At 52.8% G+C, this 23,748-nt stretch overlaps 7 protein-coding genes across 7 annotated transcripts; 2 read left to right on the top strand and 5 right to left on the bottom strand.

The window, feature by feature from the left end:
- Positions 1-243: 243 nt before the first annotated feature.
- Positions 244-4,126, bottom strand: col-27 (colonial-27). The gene is made up of 3 exons (XM_956859.2): positions 3,326-4,126; positions 2,011-3,257; positions 244-1,944 (listed from the first exon to the last, which is right to left on the bottom strand). Exons 1-3 carry the CDS (start codon positions 3,539-3,541, stop codon positions 468-470), a joined length of 2,940 nt encoding a protein of 979 aa, XP_961952.2. The 5' UTR covers positions 3,542-4,126; the 3' UTR covers positions 244-467.
- A 1,390-nt stretch (positions 4,127-5,516) lies between these two features.
- On the top strand, positions 5,517-8,351 carry NCU08652 (hypothetical protein). Its single transcript, XM_956860.2, has 4 exons — positions 5,517-5,784; positions 5,844-6,228; positions 6,293-6,895; positions 6,957-8,351. The coding sequence occupies exons 1-4, from the start codon at positions 5,655-5,657 to the stop codon at positions 7,984-7,986; spliced, it is 2,148 nt and encodes a 715-aa protein (XP_961953.1). The 5' UTR covers positions 5,517-5,654; the 3' UTR covers positions 7,987-8,351.
- A 2,811-nt stretch (positions 8,352-11,162) lies between these two features.
- On the bottom strand, positions 11,163-12,155 carry NCU08654 (hypothetical protein; the record flags this gene model as incomplete). The annotated part of the gene is made up of 2 exons (XM_956862.1): positions 11,163-11,597; positions 11,649-12,155. The coding sequence occupies 2 exons, from the start codon at positions 12,153-12,155 to the stop codon at positions 11,163-11,165; spliced, it is 942 nt and encodes a 313-aa protein (XP_961955.1).
- A 1,869-nt stretch (positions 12,156-14,024) lies between these two features.
- On the bottom strand, positions 14,025-15,150 carry NCU08655 (hypothetical protein). Its single transcript, XM_956863.2, has 2 exons — positions 14,856-15,150; positions 14,025-14,759 (listed from the first exon to the last, which is right to left on the bottom strand). Exons 1-2 carry the CDS (start codon positions 15,033-15,035, stop codon positions 14,514-14,516), a joined length of 426 nt encoding a protein of 141 aa, XP_961956.1. The 5' UTR covers positions 15,036-15,150; the 3' UTR covers positions 14,025-14,513.
- A 258-nt stretch (positions 15,151-15,408) lies between these two features.
- On the bottom strand, positions 15,409-17,752 carry NCU08656 (hypothetical protein; the record flags this gene model as incomplete). Its single annotated transcript, XM_956864.2, has 7 exons — positions 15,409-16,015; positions 16,149-16,522; positions 16,583-16,637; positions 16,714-16,885; positions 16,966-17,365; positions 17,520-17,617; positions 17,665-17,752. The coding sequence occupies 7 exons, from the start codon at positions 17,750-17,752 to the stop codon at positions 15,409-15,411; spliced, it is 1,794 nt and encodes a 597-aa protein (XP_961957.2).
- Positions 17,753-19,243: 1,491 nt separating this feature from the next.
- On the top strand, positions 19,244-19,772 carry NCU08657 (hypothetical protein; the record flags this gene model as incomplete). Its single annotated transcript, XM_956865.1, has 3 exons — positions 19,244-19,342; positions 19,438-19,449; positions 19,581-19,772. The coding sequence occupies 3 exons, from the start codon at positions 19,244-19,246 to the stop codon at positions 19,770-19,772; spliced, it is 303 nt and encodes a 100-aa protein (XP_961958.1).
- A 272-nt stretch (positions 19,773-20,044) lies between these two features.
- NCU08658 (C6 zinc finger domain-containing protein) lies at positions 20,045-23,721 on the bottom strand. Its single transcript, XM_956866.3, has 4 exons — positions 23,121-23,721; positions 22,666-23,027; positions 21,082-22,601; positions 20,045-21,014 (listed from the first exon to the last, which is right to left on the bottom strand). Exons 1-4 carry the CDS (start codon positions 23,707-23,709, stop codon positions 20,123-20,125), a joined length of 3,363 nt encoding a protein of 1,120 aa, XP_961959.3. The 5' UTR covers positions 23,710-23,721; the 3' UTR covers positions 20,045-20,122.
- Between the last annotated feature and the right edge of the window lie 27 nt (positions 23,722-23,748).

The following is a 23,748-nucleotide window of genomic DNA, read 5'->3' as shown; positions in this document are numbered from 1 at the left end:
GAAGGTGGAAGCGTGTGCCTACCTCTCTACATTAAGTTGTCTCTGCGCCCCTGACGATCCGTCGACAATTGGTACAACTGTTAGTTGCCTGTGGTATCACTAACAACAGACTTGCACACTTACATAAGCTGTCAATGTGCTAAGGCTGGATATGAGCATATCCCGGTGTTCTTTTTTTTTCTTGGTTTTATAAATCTGCTCATCTTACTCCAAAGCCAGTTAATCACCTTGGATCAGCTAAGTGTCAGGATTCTCTTCATTGTATCAAATACCACAGCTACCTGCATCCAGCTACAGAATATATCCAAAGAACTGACTCCATACACCGACCAACCAACCAGCCAAATCAGATCTTGCCGCCCGTCCGCGCTACCCGTTCTCCCTTCAAGCCCAACTCCCTTCGTTCCAAGATAGGTATTATCCCAAACCCACTGTCAAACCAATAGGCTCACACTCACATTCACAACTCATGAAGTCTCCATCTTCAAAAACATATCAATCTCCGCAATTCCCTCCGTCTCCAACACATCCATCAACTCATCCTGCTGTTCCTGGCTTAGACTTCCCTGTCTCTGATCCGACCAGTGAGTCGCCCAGACGTTGTTCATGTTGCTGTTGTTGTTTGGCGGCAGCCCTCCTCCCATGCTACCGCTATGAGGCGGGGGCGGCTGAGCTCCCCAGGGTGATCCCATGCCTAGACCACCACCAGCGCCGATACCGTTGGGGTTATTGTTACTATTGTTGTTGTTGGCGTTAGCCCAAGCAGGTCCCCACCCGTTTGAAGTAGGCGGTGGACCGCGGTTGAGGGAGTAATTGTCGCTAAACCGCGTGAGCCAGAGGCCGAGACCGGGGTTGAGCATGACGTCGTTGGCTGTTCCGGAAATACTGATGCTGCCTCTGCTTGAGGAGAAGGTGTGCGGTGAGAGGAGAGGGGGCGGGGGGTTGAACCAGGCTTGTTGTGCCGTTGTTGTCGGTATTAGCGGTGGTGCGTGTTGCGGAAGGGGCATCACTGGGCTAGGGGCGAGGTGGTAGGAGGTGAGAGGCTCTGTCGTGATTGGTAGAGTGTTGACGGGGACGTGTACTGGTGCTTGCGGAAGAGTTGTGGGTGGGTTGAATGCTCCTGGCATGGCAATCGGAGTCGAGGGGTCTGTCGGTGGCGATATCGATGGTTCGAAACGTCCTGTTGGTGGCCCTTGTGCGTCTACCGGGGCATTATGGTTAACGGAAGTAGTAGATTCAGGGGCCCAGTGAGAGAGCCTTCGGCCTGGATCCGTCGAAGGACTTCCAAAAATCGAGTTTGAGCGGAACATGGGTTGGGAAGGACGGAATGGTGTGTTCTGGAGATCTGTTGGCGGCTCCGGCTCAGGAGTGCCGTCGAAGACATAGCGGAAGCTAGGAGCCCGGAAAATCGGTGTCTCCTCATCCTGGGGCGTGTGTGTTGCTTGCGGTGTTGCGAACATGCCTGGATCGGACATGTTGTTGGAATTAAGCAAGCCAGGCTGACCAAACCCACTCGCGTTTGGCAAGTGCTGAAAACCCGGCGTAGGAGTCATTGGTTCCTCCTTGATGTGATAGCGGCGCAGCGAGACCGAGATCAAGACATCGTAAAATTCCGAAACGGCTTGTGGTTCTGGCAAGAATTCGGAGCATTGGGCAAATATTTCCAGCGCAGTCTCCGTGATGTCCTTGACTTCGTCTGCGGAGTGGTCGGCTCGAACCTCCGCGTAGGAAACGGACCACAGCAGAGTACTCAAAGCTGTGTGGATAGTCGATAGAAAGATATATGTGACGTCGACGGCCGATGCCTTGATTTGTGTGCTCGAAATCGCAATGACTTCGCGGGACGCGTCAAAACACTTGGCGGCGGCGGTAGCAGATGGGTCTGGTATTTGCGGTGATGGGCGATATAGAGAGATCATCATGTTGTGGAAGTAGAATGCAAACCTGAGGATTCTTGAGTGTTAGCGATAAAAAAAAAAAAAGAGCAACGCAAATGGACGGGAAACATACAAGGATTTGCACCATGGCTCGGCCTTCTCAGGGGCAGAATCCCGCCAGTCCTCCAGCTTTTTCTGCATCTTGGCAACCCAGCAATGTTCTTCACTATTGACATTGGGCATGGTTTGCTCATACAAGACTCGTCGTATCTCTGCCTGCAGAAGGGTCATCTTGCAAAAGTGGATAGCTACCAACTTTCTCACACAAGCGGGCCCGGGCTCGATGCCATCCGCAGTGATATTCTCATCCGGGAGGCTTTCGAAGAACTTGAGGTTGATCGCATCATGACTCTTGGAAAAGCCGTTTGGTCTCCCAGTGATGTATGCCAAGCCCAATTCGTTGTTAACCGTCACCCAAGCCAGTCGCCTTCGCATATCGAGTGTCTGCTCATCAACCCCAGAGGAAATGGTTTGTTCGTCGACAATGTTAAGCTGCTGGCAAAGCTTGGTCGCCAATCCGGCAATATAATAGCCAGGTGCTTTGTAGGGACACAACAGGTAGTATTGAGCCAGTAAAATGATGCACTGTAGTGATTTGAGGTCTCGCGGCTGTATGACTTGCCAGAAGTACTCTGTGGCGGCGATGTAGAAACTGTCGGCGAGACCAGCAAACTGCGACGACAATTTGCGCAAACCTATGGCAAACACCATGTGTACCACAAACCTCTTGTAGGGGTCCTTGTCGCCGTCGTACACGTCGTTGACGTTTTCCTCAAGGATCTTTTCGTGGAGGATTGGCGCCCAAATCTGTGCTCTCTGAATGTAGACCTCGAGAAGCCTGTCGGCTGTGGCGCGCTTTGGCAGTTGCTGAACCGGAATCTCACTGATCAAGGGGTAGCTCTTCTTGCGCCCTGTCGAAATGCTCTGCATACGGTTTGCCCTATCAACTCGCCGGGTAACGCTCTCGGATAACAGATTCGCAAACGACTCGGATTCCATATAGCGCTTAGCCTCTTCCATCAACGTTCGCTGGAGACCGACACCACTGCTGGGCCCAAACCAGTAAGAGATCTCATCGGTCACGTTGGGTCGCACCAGGCTGCTGGATAGATCGGGACTCTGGCGGCGATCCTGCGGGTCTGGTTCATCGGTCTTGAACTGAGCAAGTTCGTCGGTAAGGCGGCGTAGCTTGTCCCGTAGCTTGACAACGTAAGAACGGCTGACCTTCCTTTGCAAGGTCGAGTCCCAGTATTCGCAAACGGCGCCCGCGCGCTCGCAAGGCATGCATCGAGGTAAGGAGGTACCGCATCTGGTTTTGCGCTAGAAGGAACAAAGTCGCGGATTAGAGCAAGGCAGACTTGATTGATGACGACGGGGAAGAGACGTACCTGACGACATCTGCAGCATGCTGTCAACGTGTATCCCAGATTGGAGGCATCGCGGCGTGGGGGGCGAGGGGCGGCAGGCCTGGGTGCGGCGTGTTGTTGAGTGGGAAAGGGGAAGTATGAGGGCGTGGCTTGTGGTTGTGGGTGTAGGTGTTGCTGTGAAGATCTTCGTTCGGCGATAGAGCCCAGGGCCCGGCGGACGATCTCGGCAGCATCCATGGGCTGACTGGCTGGCTGGCTGCTGGCTGGGGGTGAGGTTGTAGAGACAAGCAGGCGGGGGTTGAAGTCGTCGAGGCAGTTCAGGTTCAAGTTGTACCACAGCTCAAGATTCCCACTGCGCGCACGTGGAGCATGGCGGACGGGCGGGAGGCGCCTCGGAGGTTGTTGGCTGGAAGGTGGATAAGGTATATGAGCGTCTCTCGAGGGCCTGATGAAGACGGGAATCGAAGGGGCAGAGTAGGTAGTTGAATTGGTGAAGAGGCTCTCGGCTTGTCAAAGTGTTGAGGTTGTTTGGTGGTTGCCCTGCGACTCTGCAAGTGACACACGCTGGGCCTCCTCGGGCAGGCCTGTCCAAACGCTGGGCTAGCGTAGAATGTGGGCGGAAGATGTGGGTTGGTGAAGTGGGGGAGATTCATGGTGGGAACCTCAACGCTGTGCCAGCGGCAGGGTTCCTCGATCGGCTAGGGTACTGTACGGGCAGGGGCGGGCAGTTACAGGGCAATGATACGTGAGTTAGGGGCCCGTATTCTGGACCGCCTCGGCTGAGTAACATGCCCGGTCACCTCGTGAGAAGATGGAACCAAGGGTGGTGGTGGTGGTGGTGGTGGTGGTGGTGGTGGTGGTGGTGGTGGACGGGCGGGAGTGTGCAGCGAGGCCGGCGTGGTAGACCGAGGGACGGACGAGAGAGGGCAATTCGTTCCATGGATGAGGTGGGATGGCAGTGGTGGTGAGGTGGTTGCGGGTCGTTGGAGATGGCAGAGTGAGAATAGCATTCAAGGCAGTTCCGTGCGGCGCCTACACTAACTATTTCTCTACCGGCCCGATAGGCGCACTTATCTCACCCAATGCATAGACGTACACTATACAGAACCGGGTAGGCAACTGAAGTGGAGATAAGCAACAGTCACACCCGACAGCTCATTTGGTCACCTGTAACTAGGTACATAGTTAGAAAATCAACATTTTGCAGCCTTGTGATTTCATAGCCCTATGTCATTGAAATCAAACTCGAGAGTACTTGAGCATATTGATAGACTGCGGAATGGACCGCGTCCATTGTTGTACAAACAAACCCCTTTTGGATTCCATTGACCGGATCATCAGTCCGGCGTTTCCCTTCTGATGCCCGATAACCCCGGTACCCCAGTTTATGAATGAAGCCATGTGGGCCGGGCCAGGGGACGGAGGGCAGAACAGACACATGCAAAACCCTGAAGATCCGAGTCAAGGGGCCTTCCTTTCCCCTTAGGTGTTTATCCCAGCAGTGGAAACAAGGCCTCACGTGACGGACTGTACTCGCGCAGGTACGAGGCAACTGAAAGACGAGAAGGCCGAGGAATGCGCAGCGGCAGGTCCCGCGCATGGCATGGATCAAATGCGATTTTGGACGAATATGTATCGTATTTGGAAGCTTCCAAAGCTTCACCAGTCCTCGGTCCCCCTGGTCTCTGCGTCTGGCTGAAACACGGTTGTGGAGGCTGAGGTGCCCCTGACAAAAAAGGACTTGGAAGAGCAAACCCGTTGGCGCCTAACCGACAGCTTTTTGTTCACGAGGGTCTGTGAGAGCTGAATAGTGGATATCGGGCACATATGCGAAACTGCCAGAGGACGCATGGCGGACATGGCCATCCTAGGTGGATTGCATTACATACCTCTACCTATGTCAACTCCAAACGATCCTTTTATTATGTCTCGTTTGCTTGTACGCATACCCCCTTTTCACTAGTCTGATTATTCCATCATGCCACACTCATTGCTTGTTGAACCTCAAATGAAGCGGATAATGGCATAAGAGAGAAATGGCCCCCGCTTGCCCCACCCCTAAGGATGAGTATTTTGTACACTATGTACGTACCTCTATGTACACTATGTACTACAAGAGCCTCAGCCTGTATTCGCACAGGCGCTGACTAAAGCGTAAAATGACAGTGCAGCTGCGGGTCGGTTCATCCCACTTCATCACTCCAGTCCTCGTCCCATCTCTTCTCACTGTTACCGATCCACACTTGACTTCACTTGTCGCATATAACTTGAATGCTGGCTGCCAATTGTCTACATCATATATATATATCCAGCTATTCACGAAGCCTGAGACGTTGTTCAATATTTCCCAATGTCAACACTGTCTTTCAACTGGGATGATGCCCACGCGGACCTCCCCTCAGACTCAGAAGCGACTGAAGAAGACCTTCTCGACAACCCCGTGCTCAAAGTATCGCGCCCAGTCACGGCGTGTACAAGATGTGAGCTAGCCCGAGTATCAATTATAGGTGTGCCAAACATTGACAGCCGAGATATGTAGGTCGAAGTGCCAAGATCAAGTGTGACGGAAAGCTCCCGGCCTGTACCTCATGCGTCAAGTTCGGCCGCGAATCCGAGTGCATGCCCATCAGTGAACGCTTCATTCGAGGAAGGGAACCGAATTACGTGAGAGCTCTGGAGGCCAGGGTTGAGAAGCTGGAGAAACAGCTCCATTATGCTCGGTCGCACATGTCCTCGCAGACCCAGCCTGGTCCTGGTCCCGATCCCCCCACTGCTCCCGGCCCTTTGGACCATGGGAACGACGACGAATGGGGTCCAGATCGCCGGGATTCTCTTGACAATATCAGGGTCAACGTTGCTCGGAGGGCAGCACGCTTGCACGGAGATCAAGAAATAGAGCAGGTGATAGCCTCACTGAGCTCGGTGTACGTGAGCCCACTGCGTTAACTTGAGCGCCGAACGGTTCCTAATCATCCATGACTTATTCAGAACGATTAACCCCGTATCCCAGGAAGACCATGAGAAGACTCGTCTATCTCTCGCCACCATCATCCTAGCCTCTTCCACCAACAAGTTCGTGCCACAGTCCCGGTCTGTTGGGCTGCCGCCGTATGACAAAGCCAGGAAGATTGTCGACTTTTACATGAGTAGTGTCCACCAGCTTTATCCGGCCTTCTCACGACGGATCTTCAACGGCCTTCTCGAAGACATATATCGAACAAGCCAGAGGCAGTTTACAGCCCCGGAATACTGGCTCTTTTGGATGGTTCTGGCTATTGGCTCCACAGCTCAGAGCCGGCAGAAGGATGACAGCCATTACCTAGATGGACTCGACTATCTTGCTTGTGCCTTGCCCTTTGCACAGGAAGTCCTTTCACCAGGCAACGTCAAACAAATCCAGTCGCTTTTGCTCCTGACTCTTTACTCAACTTACGATCCCGACCACTTTGATACATGGCAAATTCTGGGCTTTACCTGCCGTGCGATCCTCGACCAGGGGCCGTTCGCAGACCCTCCTGAGCATCATGGCATGAGTATAACCGATGTCAAACTCCGTCGACGAATTTTCCGCAGCGCCTACTCTTTAGACAGGTATTGCCCCTCTTCACACCCACTGTCCCTAGTTCGTACAGCCTATTAACCGCCCCCTTAGAGCCATATCCCTAGCCCATGCCCGCGCCTTTTCCTTCGCCGATGACGCCATCCCCGCCGAAGTCCGCGACGCTCTCGCCGACGGCTCGTCCACCGCCGAAACTTCCACCTACCTCTACCGCCTGCGCCGTCTCCAATCCACCTGGTACCAATCTCTTTTCCAAGGCTCGCCCTCGCACCCTTTGCCCGACTCGACCGCCTTCATCTGGCGCATGTGTCACGACATGCACGCCTGGTTTTCCACCCTCCCCGTCTCCCACAACCCTTCGATCCGGCAAATGCTCGAACTCGAGATGTATTACAGCCACGTCTTCTGCATCTCACCTGGCATCCGGTCGCCGCACCTCTCCACCTACGGTGAGCTTCTAATCTTTGAGTACGCCATCTCGTACATCAGCGGGCTCTGCGGCCTGGCCGACGCGTCGATGAATACAGCCTTGTATACATTCCACGATGTGCTGCGATTATTCTTTGTCGGCACGCAGTTTGCTGCCATCCTCCGGTCTGATGCCGCGGACATTCTACTCTTTTCATCACACACCATTTCACAATCTGCTTCACAACAGGGCGGTGTCGCCCCGCCGCCTCTGCCGAGGAAGAGGATGTCGGATACTACTACCACCCTTCCCAATATCGACCGGGCTATAACCGCACTAGGACAGATCGGCAAGCTATTGGAGTGGTACGGTGCCCGGTGGGAGGACGCGCTGTCGCTTGGGGAGACGTTCCAGATGTATTCACAGGATCTGATGGAGACGCTTAGGGGGAAGAAACAGCAGATGGGGCAAAGGCAGGTGCATCAAGGGCATGTACAAGGCCAAGGACACCTGCAGGGACAAGGACAGGTACAGACACAGGGACCAGGACGGGCGCATACGCAGGGACCAGGTGGATGGGAGAACCAGCAGCAGCAGCAGCAGCAACAACAACACCACCACCGACAACAATCTTCGGGACCACAGCATCGGCCTCCACCGATGCAACAACAGACCTGGCCCCCTGGTGGATATTCCTTGAACAATGGCCAATAATGTCAGATTAATTCCAGCTGTTCTTTACCATATGCCATGCTTCTCCTAAATTCTTTTTTTTTTTTTTTTTTCCGAATCTTATTCCCTGATATCGCCTATGGGGAGTGGGTGGGAGATGATTACCCACCATTTTTAGCCCTGGAGGTAGTTTGCACACCTGTGGCACTTCCCGGGTCTCCCTGTTTCTTGGATATGGCAATTTTTTTCGTCTCCTGCAGCTTTTGTCAAATGCGGGTATGTTTTTGATTGGGATATATAAAACTTCAAGGCCGTTTGTTCTTCTTCTACCTACCTACCTTTTGTTAGCAACATGTCAATGACCATTTTAGCCAGCAAAATGTATCAAGTCACTCTGTCGCCATTTGCTATACATGCTACTGACTTTGATTTTGTCATTTGACGTAGTGTTACTGTTATTTTCGTTTTGACTACCAGCTCCAGTACACATCTTCACACAGCACACACGTAGGTACTTATATCCCGTATGCGTTCATTGTATGTCTATTCTTGATCACAACTTGTGTCACAACGGCAGAATCGCATATAGAACTCGATGTCTATGTAGGTACTTTTACTCTTGGCTGAAACTGAAGATGATTTGTTTCGTTGATTTCGTTATTACAGAATCAGATGGAAAGGGGAGGACTTGGGATCATTCGCTCACTCCATAGGGTCCTTGAAATAGAACCAGAACAAAAACAGTTCGGCTAATCAATTGTTGCATGTGGAATCTCCTACTCACCTACCTACCTACCTACCTACCTACCCAAGTCTTCCAAGGCATCAAAAACGTAGTCGGCTCGTACGTGTGTAGTTGTAGTCATGCTTCCTCTTGCATCCCAGACATGGAAGTATGTAATCGGCTGGCTGGCCGTCTCCTTTTTATGTTTTCCTCGATTGTCTTCCTCCTCCTCCTCCTCCTCCTCCTCCTCTTCTTCTTCATCTTGCTGATTCTCCAACTGGATTTTCAACGTTCATGTTGTGTGTTTGAGCAGCGGCCGATTCTCTTGTCTTGCAGTGTCGGGGAGCGGATACGTGCCTGAGTAGTGTATGTAGCTAGCATAACTGGAATGTATACGCCCCAGCCGTGCAGCAACCAAAAAATGGTTATTCGGATTCGTCACGTTCCGTGCTTCTTCCTGCTGCCTCGCTGTCGTCGAAGAGGATGGACTTCGGGTGCCGCCCGCTTCGTTGTCTCCTTTGTCTCTTACATGGCTGGCTCTCCTGGTTGAATTCTTGTAAAGACGCTCCTAGTATTTTTTACTGCTACGCCGGGGCTCTCTGACATGATTCTTGTGGCGGCGGCATGGTCGGTAATTGTGTAGTAGGTGGGAGTTCCGTAGGGTGTTTGACAGCTGGTTTCGAGAAGTTGAGAAATCCGGGGCGTGTGTGTGTGTGTGTGTGTTCGTTTATAGCTTCGCCTACCGTTGTCATCGAGAAAGTTGTTTGCGATGCTAGTTCGGTCTGTGACTAAAATGTCAAAAAGAACCATTGTCCAGGGCTAACTGGACCGTCCGGGTGGTATGTAGACAATTCTATCAAAAAGCAAGAACGACGAGAGCGGTCTGTTCTCTGGCACATGGATACCCACTTTGTATCGTACTTACTTCAGTTCTGGACTACTTCTGACGAGGAACCCGCATATTTCAAGCTCGGGGCGGTCTCTTTCACAATTAGCGCAGACTGAAGTCTCTTTGCTAAACCCAAACTCATGGTGAAAGCTAAGGTAGCGCCGGAATTACCAACTCGAATACGAACAGTTCCCCGGTTCCATTTATCGCCATCTACATTGCTCCCAATATCTTTTACTTTCCCTCCATAGTCTACTGTAGCTTTCAACTTCTCTCTCCGCGACAAAGCGATGCCGATCACATGGTACGACGCGAGTATCTACACCGCAATGAGCAACATAAAGTTCTCAGGTCAATATGCCCGCGGGTTAGCGACCACCAGCTATGTTTCTGCGTGTCTAATCTTCAATCTCGCATCTACCCAAAGACTTGCCGTGCCATTATCTAACTGGAACTGCCTAGTTTATCCCTATTTTAGTTACCCTGCCTCGACCCCAGTTGCCTCAACCTTTCCGACGATAACACAACGCGATCCGGCCTGCGGCATCAGCGCTTCGCCACTAGAGGTAAACTGTCAAAGCAAACCAGAAAAGAAACAGTCCAATAGCTACGAGGTTCAAGCACCAGCTCAAGGGATTCAGGCTGCGTCCAACCAGTCCTATTCATCATGCCGGCTGAATCCGCAATACTTGACCATAGCGACGTGTAATTCGCGGGTACCTCGCTAGCTTCCACGTGGCATCTGGAAACGTAACGGGACGAAAAGTATACCAGATGAAAGTGTAACCGGATGGAAGGGTAATCAGACGAAAAGTTAGCAGAAGGCAAGTTCACGTGGATGGCAAAGATCAGACGAGAAATAGTGCAGAGGTATTCATGTTGTATTCATCCAAAAAGCAACTTTCGTCCCGTCTTAAGAAGTCCCAACCCTTTTCTTAGTGCGTATGCAAACAAAACGATCCCAAAGTCAAATTTCCAAAACGCCCGATCCCCATGGTACCCAATCCCAAGTAAAAGTAGATATTCCAACGCCCTCCTCTCTTCCTCCCCGTCTCCTGTCTCCCAACCCACTGCTCCCCACGGCCGTCTCTCGTCTCTTCTTCGTCATCCCTGTTTTGTTTGGTCAGTTTCGGTTTTTCTTGTCAAAGGATAGAAGAGGCTGGATATACCTTGATCAAAACAATCAACTCGCCGTCATCATCATCATCATCATCGTCATCATCGTCATTATCATCATCATCATCACCATCATCATCCTCGCTCAACACCACCTGCGGCCTGTTTTTCTGCGCCGCACCCAACAAAAACCCCTGCTCGTCTCTCTGGTCCCCTTATCCGTCACGAACTGCGTCTTTTTTTCTGCCGGGCGGTTGCGAACCTTGCGAGTGTCCGTCAGCAGGAGCAGCAGCAGCAGAAGAAGCTTGTGCGGCGGCGGCGGCGGCTGCTCTAGCGGTTGCTAGAGGTACTGAGGTCGAGGAAGAGAGGAGGCAAGAGAAGGATAAAGAGGAGGAGTGAGAAGTGGTGAGGTGGGTGGTTGATGGAGTGTCGGAGGAGTTGTTGGAGATGGCGGAGAAGCGGAGCGGGCGAGAGGAGAGAGGCGGTGTTCTAGTTGGAGAACACACGCCCCGAAATTGGGTCCCGGATTACTCTCGGGCCTCGAGGTGCAAGCCTGGCCTGCTTCTGCTTTTCGAGGTGGGCCTCTAGTGCCTTCAACCTCTTTTCCTCCTTCTCTTTCTCGACAGCTCTGGTAGCCATATCCCTGGCCAGGCGTTCGTCGTATCCTCTCTTCCACACCAGATACGCTTTTTCTTCGCGCATCTTTTCCTCCCTTGCTTCGGAGAGCCCCGAAGCTCCCACCAGCACCAAGTCAGAAGCGCGGCGCCTTGCGGCAGCACGCGCGGCTCTCCGATCGTTACGAGCCCGCGTAGCGGGACTCGCAACAATCTGTTCTGACAACCAGTCGATGTCATCGTCAGACGGGTAGAAGTCTGATAACACCGACATGGTTTCGAAATCAGGCCCTTCCGAATCAGGAACGTTCTACGCTCCGTCATCTTCCGAGTCCCAATCCGATGGCGCCATGTCCAGCACGTAGTCTTGTGCCGAACATGCCTGTGACCGCACTGGGGTGTGACGGACAGGGGTGGAGGAGGTGTTGTTGAAGGAAGATGTGGCCGAGTGGTCGCGCTTGGGTGAGGAGGGAGGTTTGGCGGTGGTGGTCATGGAGGCGATGGTGGCGTCGAAGAAGTTGCCGAGGTACCGGATTCTGCTTTCCAGGAAATCGAGGGTCTCTTGCGTGATGTTGCTTTCTTCTTCTGGAGTCGTTGTTGTTGTTGTTGGTAGCAGTTGCTCAGCCAGCCACCGAAGCGCTTTGCCGAAGTTGGTGGAGAGTCGGAAGGCAGGACCAACGCCAGAGGTAAAAAGGCCGGTGGTAGTGGCGATGGCTTTGTCGATGGAGATGATGGTTGTCATCCAGAGAGGTAGGAGGAAGGCGTCGAGTTTGATGATTGTCATGATGGCAGCTTCGTAGAAGGCCGAAAGAAGTGCGTGAAGCAACGCGGCGAGCGCGGAAGAATTCGAGAAGTTGTGGTTGTTCATTGTGGGCAAGAGCAGTTGTGTCAGTTGCGTTTGCAGATGGAATTCGATGCGTGCGAGTGCTTTTCGATGAAAGTGCGATGAAAGTGCGATGAACTGTGTTGTTCTGTGATTAGAGGAAAGGGGAAAGGAACGCGGAACGAGCTCGCACGGAAGGGAGGACTGTTTATGAAACAACACAGGACCACCACGTGACTGGACAATGCATAAGATAGGCCCAAGGCTATCGATACAGTTATGAAGCAGCACAAGTTCTTATCAGACCCCAGTGGACACCCCTTCAGTACGCACTTGACCCTAGGGGGGGGTATCTGAAGGCCCCAGGGGCGCCTCGTTCGCATCTACAGGCACTACGAACACTAAACTTGCAGTGCCTTAGAGACCCAGGGTGAGCCTATACGAAAGGTACCTCTACCGATGTCAGGGGCAGGAGACCGAAGGAAGAGGCCTAAACATTCAAGAGCCGGGGGAGTTGCTGGCTCTTCAGGGAGGTGTTCAGGCAGGTAGAGACCTGAACGAAGGAGGAACTACAGTTGGCAAGTCCACTGTAGTGAACAAGAAGTAGCGGCCGTGAGGATAAGTCTCAGAGGGAAGGATAGATTGACTCAACACTACTCACCATGAGCCGAAAAGAGGGAGTGATAGTAGTTGCCTGGAACGTGTAGTTACAATAGTTCTGATCCATCTGAAGTACCAGACTGTAATTTGTTCCTACCTATAGACAGATTCCATCGAGATGACGACAGCTTTGACCTCAAAACAGACAGTTCAGATGGATTCGTGGTAATTACAAAGCTGTCACAGTAATCCATATGGACGTAGGAGGTTCACCACAACAACAACTTAAGAGTGTCCTCAGAAAGTTAGATTGTCGTGGACGAGACCATGGCAGTTGGTGTATAACATGTCATTGGTCAGCCCTAATTGTGGACCCTTGTACATGCCTCTGTCTTGGTTCCTGCTTTCATGCTGCAGTTTGCCATCCATCCCGTCTTGTCCCCGTCTGTACCTCCTTCCCGTCTACGCATACTACGGATGCATCGCATTGACCTGACCTATCTGGAATTGTACCTTGCCTTGCCGTTCGCTTCCGTAGCCGCGCGTCTTGCGTTTTCCCTCATTGATTCTTATCTTCACCTCCTGAGAATACCCGTCCGATTTCTTTGCAATCAAACTGAAGCAACGATAATCAACAACAGTAGAGGTACTCAGAGGTAGCCAGTACAACTTTTCTCATATTCCAAGAACACACATCTACATTCTCCATCACGACGTACAAGATTCGGCGATTACCTTTTGCACTTTGATGTTTCTGTCAGAGTAATTCTAGTGGCCCGTGCTTCCACTCCTCCATAGGTGGTTCGGTATACACTAGATGCACTTTGCGTGCCTCAGTCCATCAACCTCACGTGTGTCTATTGCAACAGCAACCGTCTGATCATCACAGCCATCAAACCAAAAGATCCAAATATCAAACGCAAGACTTTCCGACATCAGCGGCACAATACTGAGATCCAAGGAGAGCCACCACGGTGTCGAAAAAAAAGAAGACACCCACAGCAGGGATGACTACACAGAGCCTTAACTTTCTTGTCACAAGAATCGGCTTTCTAGCCAAGGTTTTTAACATCACTGTTGACAACTTGGGATTGCTGTTTTCCCTTTCGGGATGGGTTGGGAACTTGGAATACGAAATGGGATAAAGACTTTTTCTTATCATAGCGGGAAAATCTGCAGGGGACATCGGTTAGGTGGATCCGCCTCGCCAAACAGCCAACCGACTCCACTTTCAATGTCCCTGCCAAGTGAACAATTGCTGATTTAATCCCTTTCACAGACCTTCGCAGTCGACAATTCCTTCGGCACCACCAAGCTGACCAGCGCCCTCGACCACCAGGTCACCGACAAGATGCCGCTGTCAGGGTAGGGTACATCGAGGCTGCCGCATCCCGCTCAAGCCACAGCCCCTCCCGCTCCCATGCCATTTGCCGCCTCGGCCTCGAGATCCCGTCCATGCCTTCCGACAAAGACGGTTTCTTCGACCGGATCGACCTCGCCCGGTCCGAAGCAGAGAGGGGGAAGAAACAAACAAAGGGAAGGGCGAGGCGAATCTATGTGCCTTGGTGGCCACTCGCTGCTGTCCGGGTCGTATAGGATCAGTCTGTGGCGGCACGTGGTGGTCAGAGTAAACGCGATAGAGGCTGAGGCATCAATTCAGTGGGACGAAGCGACACGGTTTTATCAATGACTGTCCAGTCGAGATGGGAAACCCCGGTATATTCTTGTTGGACGGTCCGGATCAAACGGAGGTTATGAAAGAGAGAAGCGTTGAGGTCTAAGCAACGCATCCATCTCATGGTTTCAGCAGTTTCCGCCAGCACATCCGATGGACTCAACCCCCTGCAGATGGCGGTGCAACTCGGAAAGCTGGGCCTCATTCTTAAACACCATCTCCTCCACCCTCTCTAGCACCTGGGGATGCTCTGCCTGGAGCAGTTCCCTCGACTGTTTGCGTGCCTTGGCCACGGCATCGGGGGCAAACTTGTCCTGGAAGAGCTTTGCAAAGATGGTGCCGAATTCGGCGTTGATATCTTGTGGTAGAGCATCCTGAATTCCACGTCAGCGTCTTGATTGTGGGGTATCACAGGTTCACCACGGGAAGAAGAAGAAGAAGAAGAAGAAGAAGAAAGGGCCATTCCTTACCTGCAATAAGTTGCCGAAATCCAGGCTCGGCACCCACCACTTCTGTTCGAGCTTGAGATCGGCCGAGGGATTTTGCTTTTGAAACTCCTCCACCCGTGCAGTCATTGTGGCTAGCTGCTCCTCGCGCGAAGGCAGCTTTTGCTCAAACTTTGCCGCGCCGCTGGTTGTCGGGGCACTCATGTTGTCGAGGAGGTTTGCAGCAGATGGCTAGGGGACTCCGTTTATGTCGAGTGTAGGAAGAATCAGGCGGATGGTATGACGTGACTGGGATAAGGATGCGAAGAAACTGGCGAGAAATAAAAAGGGACGACACGAGGTCAAGCTGGAAGGGTGCTGAGCACTCTACTTTATAAAGTAGAGTTACCCTTCTGGTTGCATGTAGCAGTGTGGCACAGGACGGGCAAGCATTCTGCCTATTGGTCAGAAGTTCGTTTACAAAGTACCAACAAGCTCAGCAAATCTTGAATTTCCCACTCCCCCGCCCACGGCCCATCACCCATCAAGAAACGACCGTCCAACAGGTCTCACCCAACTCTACCCAACCGAGCCAACTTCATGGCAAACCGAGGTACAACTCTTTCAGCTTCTCAAAGTCCGGCGTTCCTAATCCAGTCACAGCATCCCACGCCCGCCTGGCGGGGAACGCCTCGCCGACTCCGCAATCGTGATTCTTGCCCAGTGGCACATCGCGCAGCACGCCTGCCTTCCCAGCAGCGGCAGAATACAGCACAGGGTTGAGAAACCCGACAGTGCTCTTGCCGGCGTGCAGCCGCGCATCGTTGATCTTGGCCACCATGGCGGCAACGACGGGTGTCGACGCCGACGTGCCCGACACAGCGTGGTACCCGCCATGCAGTGCGACTAGAAAGCTCCGCGCCATGGCCGAGATGTCCGGGTAGCCCCTGCCCGAGCCGTTGAAGTAGCCCTGCCGCGCCAGCTCGGCGGCGCCCGGCGCGGAGGCCAGGTACTCGCGCGTTAGGTTGCCCTGGTACCACGGCCCCGGGAAGAGGCGGCTGAAGCTGCCGCCGGACGACCCGGTGTTGTTGTCGTCGAGCGCCGTCTCACCTGGGAACAACGACGACGACGACGACGACGACGACGACGACGACGACGACGACGACGACGACGACGATGACGGCATGCCACTACTAGCCGTCGTGCTGCTGCTGCCGTTAGAAACGACGGGCAGGAATTGCGTGCCGCCGACCGACGTGACCCACGGGTCCGACGCGGGGAAGATAGACGCAAAGTCCCTCGCTGGTCATGCTGTTCTTGGGTTATTAGGGTCGATACAGTAGGCCAGCCGAGCCCGTCAGCACCATGACGCCCTGCAGGCCCAGCTTGAGGAACTTGAGGCACTGGCGGCGGGCGTACGCGTCCGAATACCAGGCCTTGTTCCACGCGTACATGATGGCGATGACGCGCGGCGGGACGTGCGTGCCGCAGTCGCTTGCGTTGTAACCCCCCGGCGCCGGGTTCGGGTACACGGGATCGAACTGCGGGTCCAGGCCGGTGCGGCAGTAGTGCGCATTGAAGGCGGCCAGCATGATGTTCATGTTGCCCTGCACCACAAAGTCTCCCACCTGGATATTGGTCACGGGGATCGGCTTGGCCATGGCCATGGTGTACTTGTAGTCCAGGTTGGGCTCGAGGTTGAAGTTGGTCAACTGTTACTCGATCTGGCGCGTCCCGCCCGCGATCGACATGAAGTCAGGCCGCTGACCGACCAGGTCCGGGGCGAAGTCGCCGAAGAACATGTCAAGGTCTTCGGCCAGCCACGCGCTGTAGAAAAGTGTATATACACCGAGCGAGTTGTTTTTGGTGAGCTGTCTGGCCGGCCCCGTCGTCCATGTTGTACAGCTGCCGGAGACACTGCGGCGCAATATATTGCAGGCAGTCGACGTCGCGCGTCTGACGTGCGCCTATTACGCCCTTGAGCGTCGGCGGGTCCTGCACTGCAACAGACTTGGGCGCCGACGAGACCGGGTCCGGGTCCGGAGCGGGCAGGACATAGTCGATGTACCTGGCCACTCGTGACGGCAACGAGTATCGCTCCGACGCCGTCTGCGTTATGGAACCGTCAAGATGGCGGTGCCGTCCCTAGACAGACGCATGGCCGACTGCGGAACTCCAGAGCTGTTGAGCCATCTCCCCACTTGGCGGATGTTTTCCCTGGGTGGGGTAGAGAACTGAGCGATCTTGTTTGGAGTCCAGTGTTGTCCAAAGCTGGGCGAGTCAGGGTCCGAGATACTCTCGAGGGCCTGGGCAGTGCCAGAGATGTCTTGATCGACAGCAAGTGCCAGGTTGATGTGGATAACCTGGTCACTAGCAAGTCTTGCACTCCTCTTCCAGTGCGAGGCCGCTGGCGAGATGGCCAGTGCAAAGGCCAGAGAGAGGTGGCAGAGAACGACCACCAGTGTCGCTCGCATCTTGGCGCTTGCCGGGGACTTGGTGTTGATGGTTGGGCTGTAAAGGGTGGTATCAGACTTGCGATGGGCTGAGCCTGATGTCTGGGCGCAATCATGGGGTAATGGGAAGACTTTAGATTACGTCTAGCCTCGACCTTTGGCTTGCTGGAGACTCAAGATAAGCAATGCCTTTGGTTGGACGACTCCCGAGGAGTCTCGAAGCCTCTCTATTAGGAGCTCAGCTGGCTCAACAAACACGGTCACATTTTGGGGTGAACAGAGGTTGAAGGATGAATACGAGCTGCTCAACCTGCTCTCGCCGACGATCTTGGACGGCACCGGCAGCAGGAGCGTCTCATTTGTGTTAGTTAATCACACTTCATCTCAGCCTCTCAACCAACTGGGCTTCGTCAACTGCTGCTGCCAGTTGCTACCTCTAGGGATGAAGTCATCAAGTGAGGCTGCCTTGCCGTGTTTCCGGCTTTGCATTGTGCTGCGTTTGGGATCCCCTCCAACCAGCCAGCATAGAGAAAAGTGGCAACATTTTGAAGGAACGTGACAACATTTAGCGTAAAGACACAAGATCCCTACGCGTTGTACACTAGTGAAGGCTGACAAGCATAGATATTGATGCAAGGACTCGACCTCGTCAAGGTCTGTGCCGCTCTGCCAAGGTAGTAGTGAAGTCTTTGATTACGACTCCCCGGATGCAACCTACGGGCCGCTGCGGGTTGCGGGACGGCCCCCGGATTCAATAGAACCATTTTGACACATGCAGGTTGTGTGCTTCCCGCGCCGATCAATGTCGGCAAAAGAGTGGAACAACAACTGAATGTCATTGGTGTGCATTCCATGGCTGAGAAGGGCTACTACCTATGCAACTTGCTCTGTGGTTGCTTGGACTTCTTCAATCTCACGAGTTGGAGATACGTAAATGCCTCTCAATCAACTCAACCATAGCGCGCCAGCCGGGTTGTAGAAAAGGATCTCCGGGATTGTCCAATAGTTGTAAAATTCTTCAAGGAAGTGAATGTAAGATTTTGTAATGGAACTTTTTCATTGATCAGTCCCATCCTGAAGTAGCAACGCCTGGAGATAGGGATGTTCTCGTTAGGTAAAGCGATATTAGTGATGGTCATTTCGTTGTATTGATTTCTGGTGTAAATACTTCACTTAGGGCATTCTTGTTGAGATTATTATTGTAGTTGAGGATTTTGCTAAAGTAAAATATTTTGGTCTTAGAGATGGTTGTTAAGTCATCCTGGAGATGGTCTTGTCGTCTCAAACTAGTCCAAAGATCACTCTCGTGTGAAAACCGTCCTAGGATTGTATTTTCCAGTTGCAAGAACATCGCAAGGATCCTTTTCTACAACCCAGGTGGCGCGCTATGGAACGAATCCTATGCATCCAAGGTGCCTAGGTAGGCAGGTAGGTACTGTATGTAAGGCAAGTAGACGTAAGGTAGGTCCTGGTTAAGGTAAGATAACCAGTTAGAACTTGTTCAACAACCACGTTCACCACTTGGCTCGAAAACAAGAAAGGATCGCCGATTGTGTAAAATGGCAGAACTGAAAGAGACAACCACCAGGCTCCAGAAGAGGGGAGAGGGGGGATGGGGGATGATGGTTGTGCCGCTCTTACTGTTCTATTGATGGATGGAGTGTGGACAGGATGCAGATCGACGATGTCGAGCCAATTCCAATATCACACCGGTCTTCCAAGGGCTACCTCGTTGAGCAAGTGATTTCTTGGACTGCGTAGATGACCGTGGGGGTGACGATGACCATGGAGACGACGATGACCGTGGAGACGACCTTTCTTTGACAACGAACTTCTATAAAGAGAAGCAAGTTTCCTAGACTCTGACCAGAAAAAAAAACCATCAGCCTTCACATCCACAGTTCCTCATCAACCATCAACCCATCAACCATCAAGCACTCCTCGACCTTCAACCAAATCAAAACCTACCCTACCTACACAATGTTCTTCACCACCGTCCTCACCTCTGCCCTCGCCGGCCTCGCCATGGCATCCCCTACCGCCCGCATGGACCAGTCCACCAATGGCCTTGAGCAGCGCGTAAGTTCCCCCTTCCCGCCCGCTCTCCCTCCTTCTTGACCACATATGTAGTAAACAGCGGTTCAGCTTGCTAACAAAGTAATATCTCACTATAGCAAATCCTGCCTGTACGACATCCCCATCATCCTCCCAAGCCCCCAACGCCTACCTACCTACCTTGCCTACCTTGCCTACCTTGCCTACCTTGCCTTACCTACCTCCTATGATTGAGATTCTTGTCACTGACATCCACCCCCAGACGCAATGCCTCGTCAATTGCCTCACCGTCGTGTGCACCGCCAACCCTCTCGCTTGTTCGGGCTGCCTGCTCTCGTGCCTTAACCTTGCCGCCAACGATGCCGGCGAGGTTGTCCTTAACGCCATCGCCCTCGAGAAGGCAGTTGGCGACAAGGTTGAGGGCTATGTTCCTCAGACCACCACCAAGGCCTAAGTTCTCTGTCATGTCACAGGGGCTCAGAGGGCTCAGAAGGGAGGCGATCATGAAGGTGCTGCTGAGATGGGATGATGATGATGAGTTGGTTATCTTTCGCTTCTTCGAGTTGGCGTGACACTGGTCGCTTTCCATGGACCAGGAGTCGTCTTTTTTGATGATGGTGGTGGATTTTATTGATTGATGGAATGTGCGGGTTGTTGATATGATTATGGAATACTTCTCTCGAAAAAAGTAGCCTCGCAATATAACCGAATGGCACAAAACGTGGAGCAAAATTCTAGTGATGATAGGGAACTTGACAAGTCTACCATAGTGAAACGTCTTTGTAGAGATCATTGAACGGGATTTTAACCCCATCCCAGAGATGAAGAGCCTCCTGTCCCTCTCATCTGCTGTGAACTCATGGTGCCTGACCTTATAGGCGAAGGGGCCTGTTGGTACCATCTCTGGTATGCTTGTTGACTAACGCCCACAGCCGAAGAAGGCGGACTAGGTTTGCTTTGGTGTGTCGGATGACTGTGATGCGTCTGATGCGTCTGGTGTCGGCTGCTTGAGGCAGTGATAGCAAGATTTGGTTGAGCGGTCGTCAAATTGGGTATAGTAGGCGAGTTAGAGTACGTAGTTGCTGCCGCTGTGGAAGGAGTCCTGGCAGCTGGCGCCTGTTGTTGCTGAGCCTGCGATGACGTACCAAAAAGCTGTAATATAGAAGGCGGTCTTGAAGGCAACGGAAGCGGCAACTCCATTGTTGTCTGCCCTGTCGCTGAGGTCAGATCGCCAGCACCAAGTAGAGCCGAAGCAAAGGCTTTTCCTCCTCCTCCTCCTCCTCCTCCTCCTCCTCCTCTACCACTGTTGTTCTCATTAGCAGCATTTGTACCACCACCACCACCACCATTTGGCGTCTCAACAACTCCCCAGCTCCAAGCCCTCTTCAAATCAGTCATCAAGCTACCCAACCTCCACCCAGTCTCGGTGCTGATCCTCTCAAGGATAGCCAATGCCTCAGTCTGCTCAACTCGATCAGATAGCACACCGCCCACGGTCGCAACGCAGCGAGTCACTATCGACGCCACGGCGCGATCTTTGTTATGCGCCGCGATGCCGCACACCTGCTGAGCGTGATGTTGCTGAAGCTCGCGGTTGGCGTCACTATCGCGCGGACTGACGGGGTTTACTTGGGCGAGTATGCACATGGCTACGTGGTAGAAGAGGCGGGCAATGAGGGCAGGGCGATTGATGAGCCTTTGACAACGAGGCCTGTCAGTCATTTTATCTTACGCGTGGAAATGGGTAGAGAGATGAAGCTCACCAGACATTAGGAAACAACGACCCGCTCGAGGACGAGCGAACATATCCATACGGCCGCATTGAACGCGGACAATTACTTCTCCAGGCGTCGCACATGTCATTGAGGCTCTTCCACTCCGTGAACCGCCTCTGGAGACGCATCTGTTCGTCGTGAGGCGAGGTTTCTTGGTATCGTGACACGCTGTTGTTTGCAGAGCAAAAGTTAACAACCTTGGCGAGGACGTAGAGGATGCGTTGCGCCCAAAGCTCTTCCTCTCCGCTGCCGTTGCCAGTGCCGTATCCCCCACCGCCCGAAGCACCGAGCCGACGAAGCCCAAAGGGCGACTGGTCATCATCTTCAATTATTTTCAGATTACCGTCGTTCCCCGTAACCGCCGTACTATTCGCAGCAGTCGCCCATCGGTCAACATTCACATCCAGCCCCCACTGATCGGGATCCCAAACAGTTGGGGTCTGCTGCCACGAGTTCATCATCACCAGCGCCGGCTGCAAACAGCTGAGCACCTCCATGCACCCGTTGAACCAGAAACAAGCTTCCCCCACACCAGTCCCCGTCGCGGACGCCGAGTTCGCGTTCCACCCGCATTCCTGTACCAGCGCCCTGGCGCAGCCGGCGATGTGGTAATCTACTGCTACCCGTTGCTGTTGCTGCTGCTGCAATCTCGATAACGGGAATGGGGATGGGGACGGGTTCCCGCCGCTGTTCATAATGTCGTACGCGTTGAGCACAGTAGCCGCGGTGGCACACTCGGCTGCATTGCGGTCCGATGGTGAGCCAGTCTGCTCGAGGTTATGCAAGAGCTCCATCATTGCGAGATCGTAGTACGAACAGGCTTTGTTGATAGTGCTGATACCGGAAGGCTGGGAAGAAGATTGTTGTTGTTGTTGTTGTTGTTGTTGTTGTTGTTGTTGTTGTTGTTGTTGTTGTTGTTGTTGTTGTTGTTGTTGTTGTTGTTGTTGTTGTTGTTGTTGTTGTTGTTGTTGTTGTTGTTGTTGTTGTTGTTGTTGTTGTTGTTGTTGTTGTTGTTGTTGTTGTTGTTGTTGTTGTTGTTGTTGTTGTTGTTGTTGTTGTTGTTGTTGTTGTTGTTGTTGATGTCGTTGTGTCAGGGAGAGGTGCATGGTGCCACAGGCTAGGAGAGCATTGAGAAGCATGGGTGATTTGAGGGCTAGGTCGGGCATCATGTTGGCGAAATGCTTGCCTTTACTAAGGATGTCCATCCAGGGGGCGACTTCGCTAATGAACACTTGCATAAGATGAATTTCGGAATCCGTGCTGAGGTAGTCCCGTTCGACAGTTGTTTTCTTTGACGGGGTAGTCCTGGCGGTCGAATTTTCTGACATGGCTTCCGGCGCGTGCTGGGTTTGGCTGGTTTGCAGCCCATAGGTCGTCAAAGGAACGCTTTGCCGTACAGACTGACTTTGATGGCCATGCTGGGAAAAAGAAGGCACCGCAATCGATGATGCCTCGCTCCTCCTGTATCCTTGGGCTTGTGAAGCCCAGCTATCCTTTGCTGAGTGGTGCTGTCAAATTTTCGTCAGTAAAAGTGCACTCTGGATGATGATACTGACAATACATTGTGCTTACTTGTGAGATCTTGACCCGCATCGTGAAAGGACCGTCGCTGTCATTCCGCAGGTGCAGATCTTGGGGTTGGAATAACTGATTTCCATGGTAAATGGGCTGGTTAGGGGAGAGTTTTATGATCAAGCCAGCACCACTGCCATTGTCGACCACATCCTGTTCACCAAGGCCCGGAGTGACGTCGTTGTCCGGGTGGTAGGTCTTGCCGTCACCGGCATCCTGTTTCTGAGCGACAACACGGAGCGTGGCATCCAGTTCTGTCTCATGAGGCGGCGTGACGGCGGTGTTCTGATCCAGCCGGGGATAGCGTCCCAATCCACCCTGATACTCCGACGCAATCAGCCGCGACTCGTCATGAAATTGTACTGTAGTAACCCTTGTGTCAGCATCTTCCATGCAGTTATGCAGCCTTCCGGTACCGGCACCGAATTCTTGGATTTTGGAATGGAACGGCATACCTGACCACTCCAACGTAGGCGGCACAAATGGCGGACTTTTGACTCGGGTATCGATGAAGTTCAGGCGTAGACCCCGTTTGCATTCACGACAACTCTTTCGGCAGTTGTTGCATTCCGGGAAGGCTTCATCGCACTTGAGGTGGCGGCCACGGCAGGTTAGACACCCAGTGCGGACCCGGCGAGACTTGTTGTTAGTGTTGACACTGCTGCTCGTGCTGCCGCTTTGCGGTATTGCGTTGGAATTTTTCACCGTGATATCGCCATTCTTCTCACGGTAAGTGGACTTGGGAGCTCTGGGGCCCGTTTCAGTAGAAGGCCCTACTTCTGCATCATGAGCTTGGCCATGCTGTTGACCCGTGCCCCAGCCTGCGGTTGAGGATGCTAGAATGCCTGATATCCTTACCCGTTTCGCTGGCGACACCTCGTAAGGGCCACCGCTAGTCGGGTATGAGTCGGTGACGGCAGAATAAGACTGTGAGTGATCATCGAGTGCAGCAAGATGGGCTGATGATGGCGGCGGTAAGGCACGATGCCGTTCAACAATCCATTGATTTGTGTGTATTTTTGGATGTTGGACGCCTGGATTCATTTTTGTTTTTTTGTTTTCTGAACCTAGACCTGGACCACC

The sequence above is a fragment of the Neurospora crassa genome, linkage group IV (genome assembly GCF_000182925.2).
Source record: "Neurospora crassa OR74A linkage group IV, whole genome shotgun sequence".
Lineage (NCBI taxonomy): Eukaryota > Fungi > Ascomycota > Sordariomycetes > Sordariales > Sordariaceae > Neurospora > Neurospora crassa.
Note: the sequence above shows the minus strand (reverse complement) of the source record. Positions and strands in the feature narration are given on the sequence as shown.

Excerpts from the sequence above, each read along its gene's own strand:
- NCU08658 (XM_956866.3), bottom strand. The coding sequence starts at position 23,709 with ATGAATCCAGGCGTCCAACATCCAAAAATACACACAAATCAATGGATT. Across the intron at positions 23,028-23,120 it reads GCCTACGTTGGAGTGGTCAG|TACAATTTCATGACGAGTCG; the intron begins GTATGCCGTTCC and ends GGGTTACTACAG. Across the intron at positions 22,602-22,665 it reads TGCGGGTCAAGATCTCACAA|CACCACTCAGCAAAGGATAG; the intron begins GTAAGCACAATG and ends AAAATTTGACAG.
- NCU08655 (XM_956863.2), bottom strand. The coding sequence starts at position 15,035 with ATGAGTGCCCCGACAACCAGCGGCGCGGCAAAGTTTGAGCAAAAGCTG. Across the intron at positions 14,760-14,855 it reads ATTTCGGCAACTTATTGCAG|GATGCTCTACCACAAGATAT; the intron begins GTAAGGAATGGC and ends CGTGGAATTCAG.
- col-27 (XM_956859.2), bottom strand. The coding sequence starts at position 3,541 with ATGGATGCTGCCGAGATCGTCCGCCGGGCCCTGGGCTCTATCGCCGAA. Across the intron at positions 3,258-3,325 it reads CATGCTGCAGATGTCGTCAG|CGCAAAACCAGATGCGGTAC; the intron begins GTACGTCTCTTC and ends TGTTCCTTCTAG. Across the intron at positions 1,945-2,010 it reads GAGCCATGGTGCAAATCCTT|GTTTGCATTCTACTTCCACA; the intron begins GTATGTTTCCCG and ends AAGAATCCTCAG.
- NCU08652 (XM_956860.2), top strand. The coding sequence starts at position 5,655 with ATGTCAACACTGTCTTTCAACTGGGATGATGCCCACGCGGACCTCCCC. Across the intron at positions 6,229-6,292 it reads ATAGCCTCACTGAGCTCGGT|AACGATTAACCCCGTATCCC; the intron begins GTACGTGAGCCC and ends TGACTTATTCAG. Across the intron at positions 6,896-6,956 it reads AGCGCCTACTCTTTAGACAG|AGCCATATCCCTAGCCCATG; the intron begins GTATTGCCCCTC and ends CCGCCCCCTTAG.